We start from the raw sequence: 5,741 nt of genomic DNA, 5'->3' as shown, positions 1-5,741 counted from the left end.
GGTGGAGCGGGAGCCGGGTGCTCGCGGGCACCGTTCCCCAAAGCCCGCGGTGCCTGAGAGGCCCCGGGATGTCTGAAAGGGGCTGGAGAGAGCCAAGGGTTTGGAAATCTCACGGATGGAAGGAGGGCGCTGCCTCCATCCCCCGCTGCTCCCGCGACCTGCCCGGAGCCCTTGCGCCGCCGTGAGCGGGCCTGCTTAAAAAGACCTGGCAGCACCCGTGCCCTCAGGTGCTCCTGTCAGCCTTGGTTTAGGATAGCAACCCGTGCGCTGGAGACTGCTTTCTGAACTGTCCTGTAGTTCAGAACCGAACTTTCTGAACAGGTGGAGCATCCCCGCTCCCAAAAGACAGCTGTACCTGAGGTGCTAACATGCAGGAAAAAGGTGTTAATTATGCTGAACAGTGGCTTTTGTTTGGTTTTTTTTGACAGAGTAAAATTGGAAGAGATAGTCGCAGATGATTATGAAGAGATAGATGATGGCTTCTCTTACACACCAAAAGAAGACAAAAAAAGGCGTAGACAAAAGCAGGAAGAGGAAGAATTCTCTAGAAATGAAGAAGAGAGGCATAAAAGGGAAAAGAAAAAGAATAAATATAATCCTGAGTATTCCTCTTGCAGGGAAGAGGCCTCTCTAGGTATTTGTGACTCTCAAAAAAGGTACAAGAAAAGAAAAAGAAAGGAAGAAGTTAGTGGAAGAAATAGACTCACAGAAGGTAAGGAAGAGAGCTCTACTGACCAATCTAAAAAGCTTAAAAAAATGGAGAGGGAGAAACAGTTGGCAACAAAAAAGAAGGATGAAAAGCAGACAAAGGCCACTGCAGCAAAGATGGCTTTAGAACAGGCAAATGAGAGCTTTTCTCTAAATTCTGGTAAAAGTAACACTAAAAAAATCACAACACAGTCCAGAAAAAAGAGGGTGGGAGCTTCAGATTCCTCCAGCACGTCGTCTGACAGTGACAGCAGTGAATTAAGCATAAAGCAAAATAAATCTTCCCATAAACCTGCAGTGGCAACACTTCCCAAAGACAGATCCCAAGCTGCTGCAAATTCTGATGTGAAAACTGTTGTTTCTAATAAAGTGACTGTAAAGTCTAACGCTGAAAATTCCACTAAGACTGCAATTAGTAAAAATGCTAAAAAATCCCAGTCCTCTAGTTCAGATTCTGACTCGAGTACAGAGGATGAGAAAGTGGCAACAGCACAAGACAGTACTGCAAAGGAAAAGTCACTGCCTAACAATGCGGCAGCTGTAAAAACCAGTACCACCTCGGCTCCCAAAGCAAAGACCTCCTCTTCAGAGTCTGATAGTTCAGATTCGGAAACACTTGTTATTAAAAAACCCACAGCAAATGCTGGACTGAGTAATTCCATAGTAAGAAACTGTACTAAACAGTTGCCAACCAGTATTCAAGGACCACTTGCCAGCCCAGGTCGTGGAAGGGGGCGTGGAACAGGAGAGGATAACTTCTGGAGAGGACCTAGGGGCCGTGGGTTTCGTGGGATGATGAGGGGCCAAGGCCGTGGGAGAGGAGCAAACCCTGGCTTCTTCTATAACTACAGCAGTGAAGGCCAGAAACAGAGGCAGTTAAATGAAGCTGCGACAAACACTTCTGTTCTTGTCCAGGTGAGTGACTTACGCAGTCATAGGTCACCTTTCTCTTGCAGCTTTAACTATAGAAAAAACATATAGGATGAGAGTAATTCGTAAAAGCAGAAATAGATTAGTAGGATAAAGGTTGATCTTAACTTAGTAAATTTGATGTTTACTGTATCTCCATTTAGCAGCCTGAGGAAGTGTTTATTGAACAATATTTAAGTGATTGTATTACGTATTTCAAAACAAAGCACTTGGATACGTACCTTACTCTTCTCAGAACATCTTACAATCCATACAGCATAAACATTGTCTTCTGTTTTTATTAATACAGTAATTAAATCAATGGGTTTACTGTTTGTTTCACAGAATCCCGTGGAGGTCCCCAAGAGAGACTATAGTGTGTTACCTCTTCTAGCTGCCCCACCACAAGTGGGAGAAAGAATTGCCTTTAAGGTAAAGAACTTGTGAAATACTGAATGTTAGTGGGCTAAAATTGTTTCATTTGGGCTACCAAAAATTTTGCAGGACACGCCACAGATAGCGTAGTCCTCACAACCAAAAGCTTACACTGAAGAACTTAATCTTGAACTTACCTTGTTCTGGGACCGTTATCCTAGAAATGTAAGAGTTAGGAAGTAGTCTTCATCCTACTTGTTGTTCTTTTTCAAAAATGTTGTTTTAAACTTCAGCAGATGGTTCAGCTCCTAAAACGTCTTGTGTCTCGCATTTGTAGGAATCTCTGAAAGCGTTCACTCCTTTCTTGCTAGCCTAATAGTTTCCCAAACTGTTACAGTTTCTGTTGTTGGCTCTAAAAAATTACGTTGTTTAAAGTCTGAATTTGATTTCTACAAAGGTTTGGAGCATGTGCATAAGTTAAATGCATTTCTTTAAACTTCCTGTATTTGTATAACACAAACAAAAAAATGTTGTCTCTGCTGTCATTTCAGTGAATTTCCACGTACATTTGTACAATGACTCTCTTAGCTAGCGCACGAGTCAGTTCACAAATAATAGAATTTTCTGGTTGCACCTTCACAAAGGCTCTCTCCCTACCATGGACATATTTTCAAGGTTTATGTTTAAATAAGAGTGCCAGAAAGAAGCATGTTACTGCTCTCTTTCCAACATGCAAGAAAAGTCAGCATTAAAATTAGGTGCTATAAAAGAAAAAAATTTCTCTACTTTGTTATTTCTCTCTATAGTGTTTCTTCAGTATTATTGCAAATCTTACCATACAAATAATTACACTTCACTGCACAATAAAAAAGTAAATGAAAATTAAATCAGTTGAAGAGACTGGGATCCGTCTCCCTGATCTCTCACAGCCTGACCAGAACGTAAGTCCTTTGGAGCAGTGAGTCCTGGAAGACTATGTGGGATTGTTACAGGCTCCTTTGGAGCAGTGAGTCCTGGAAGACTACGTGGGACTGTTACAGGAATCAGGATCTGGGAGTGGGAGACTTTGTTCTTGCACTCTCCTCTTGCTGAAGAAACTGTGTCTGGGCATAAGGGTATCATCAAGGATCAGGAAAAGTTGTAATTTGTTATTTTATTTCTTTCAACAGCGCTTGGAACTAACTGAAAATTACAGTCCTGAAGTTTCAGACTATAAGGTACTGTTTTCCCTCCTCCCTTAACTCACTCACAAAACTATTACAGGTGAGGTAAGGCTTAAATATTTTGAGCTTGTGCAGTATTTTTCTTCTCGTCCACTTGACTCCACAGGCTATTCCTGGTGCAGCAGTAAAATGAAAACTCTAGAACCCAAAACTAATTGAAAATTTGAAAGGTGTAGCAGTTATTTAAAAAAAATATAATGGTCATTAATATTTTAGAGGTGACAAAAAATGCAGACCTTCACGTAGAAAAATGTAGCTGTATTCAAGTCTACTGCTGCTTGAAGTCAAGGCAAATTCTTGAAACTGGTGCAAGTAAAATTTTGTAGCTACTTCAAATAACTTGTTTTCTGGATAAGTACTGATTTAAACTACAAGGATGGTGACAGCAAATAACTTTGGTTTATTGATGCCAGTAACTGCAGATTGCTGAGCTTTAATACTTCGCAGATTTTATACATAGAGAAAAATTTGACAGCTATACTTCTCACTGTGGTCAAGTACCACTATGGTTGTAATATGGAATAGTTATCTAGTGCTGGAGTATATCTTGTCTGATTCTTTTCTTGTTGCTTTATGAAGGAGGGGAAAATAATCAGTTGGAATGCTGATAAAAAACAGATCGAGCTTGAGATCCTTTCGTCGTCAGCAGGACAATGTACGTACCCTGGGATACCAAATGCTTGTTGCATCACTTGGAAAACAGCTAAGTCGAGGCACACTTCATGTTTCAGGAGTATTTCCAATTTCCTCAGGTTCCTTCTCAACACACCCCTCCCCAAAAAGTCTATTTAAATAGAGAAATTCTAACACTTGCTAGTTGTATTGAGGATGCTCATAGGTATTTACAAAATAAAATTTGTCCAGTCAGTATAGAGAGTCAGTAACTCATCTCTACTGTGGTTTCATTTCCTGGGGAAAAAAAAAAAAAATTATTATATGGAATTACAGAGGAAGATTTTAGATCATAATGCCGTTCTTCGCGACGTCAGTGAAGCCACTGTCTTCAGTGGATGTGGAACTGAGTCCCTGCAATGACAAAGTGCACTTCAGACACCTGAAACTATGAATGTCTGAAATTGAATGTGTATACTGTGGTTGCCATTTAAGCCAGAATTAATGAATCATCATCATATGAGCGTTTTTCTCAAATTTAGGCAGCATATTGTTGATTAACTTTTTCACGCATATAGTTCTATTAGATAATTGCCATAATTTTGGTGTGTAGTATTCAGTTCTACCTCAGATTTTTTGTTACAATTACGAACCCAAACATCCAACTCAAAAAAAAAACCAAACAAACTGGTTTTGACTAGCTTTCTAAATATGGTAAACATTTAAACCTTTTTGCTTATATTTAATGGAGTGGTTGGTTTGTTTGTTTTTAAGTTGCTAAAGAGCCAGGGAAATTTGATCTGGTTTACCAGTCTGCAGATGGAGCAGAACTGATAGAGTATGCTGTTCCTCAGGATACAAAGGTATGTGGGTGTCCTCTTTTGAAGCCTGTTACAAGTTTTGTATAGCTGATACATACCCTGCTTTATGACTCCATTGATCTCAGTGAGATTCCCTTTATAATAATGCATCTGATTAAAATAAATGAAAGCAAAAAGAATTGTTCCTTTCTAGCAAGAATGTGCATAATTACAAGACAAGAATCACTTCTTGCATGTTATTCAATTAACTAGGTTCAAAACCAGTTATCAAACTCTGTAACTTCTTGTTTTGGCTAATAAAATAAACAATATCATGTCTAGGTAGAGTATCAGTTCTTACAAGGTTATTCATTCCACGCACTGTTTTTCTTACCTGCATCATTCCTTACCCAGGATGTCAGGCAGGTTGAGGGTCATTAAGAAGATCAGTGAATCACAGGAAGGATCTGTGATCTTCCTTCGGGAGTGCTGTTCAAGTTTAGACAAAGCATAATGTAGGAAAAATTGCATCTGCCTGTATAGCTTGTACATGCTAAGTATTGTCTGTATTTTCTTCTCAGATAACTGAAAGTTGGGATGCGCTGATAGAGCCAAGGCTGATTGTTGAGCCTCCAGTTAACGGATCCAGCATTGAAAATGGAACACTCTAAGATGTGAACAAATGTAAATACTTGTATGGACGTGTTTTGTGAAATGCTGCCTTCTAGTTCTGAGGGCATCGGATGCACTGGTGGATATTTTTAATAAATGGTTTTAAAAAGAAACTATGCCAAAAGAAGAAGAATCACTTTTTTCTTAGTATTATGTTTTTATGTGATATGGGAATACTTTCTTTGTTATAGGAAGTCTTTAATATAGATCTGTGTGTTTTTTTTTTTTTTAAATAGAAGCTTAATAACAATTTTTGTATCCTACTGCTGCGAGCTGTGGAACTGGAATGGTTTGATCAAAAAGATAAAATATGACCTTGTGCTGTCAGTAACTCCATTTAAATGTCTGGGTTTGGCTAGAGCCGTATAACTGCCATACAGAGGTAGCTTGCTGTAAGGATAATTAAAAACAACACTTAAAAATGAAATACAAATATTGTTGA

At 39.2% G+C, this 5,741-nt stretch overlaps 1 protein-coding gene across 1 annotated transcript; it reads left to right on the top strand.

Annotated features, from left to right (window-relative positions):
• Positions 1-617: 617 nt before the first annotated feature.
• COIL (coilin) lies at positions 618-5,411 on the top strand (the record flags this gene model as incomplete). The annotated part of the gene is made up of 6 exons (XM_009587732.1): positions 618-1,623; positions 1,963-2,049; positions 3,162-3,209; positions 3,795-3,870; positions 4,602-4,690; positions 5,209-5,411. Coding segments are annotated over 6 exons (1,396 nt in total), but the record flags the coding sequence as incomplete, so codon positions are not given.
• Positions 5,412-5,741: the final 330 nt, after the last annotated feature.

This window comes from Fulmarus glacialis, unplaced genomic scaffold (genome assembly GCF_000690835.1).
Source record: "Fulmarus glacialis isolate BGI_N327 unplaced genomic scaffold, ASM69083v1 scaffold48761, whole genome shotgun sequence".
NCBI classification, from domain to species: domain Eukaryota; kingdom Metazoa; phylum Chordata; class Aves; order Procellariiformes; family Procellariidae; genus Fulmarus; species Fulmarus glacialis.
This window is presented reverse-complemented; position numbering and strand designations above follow the sequence as displayed.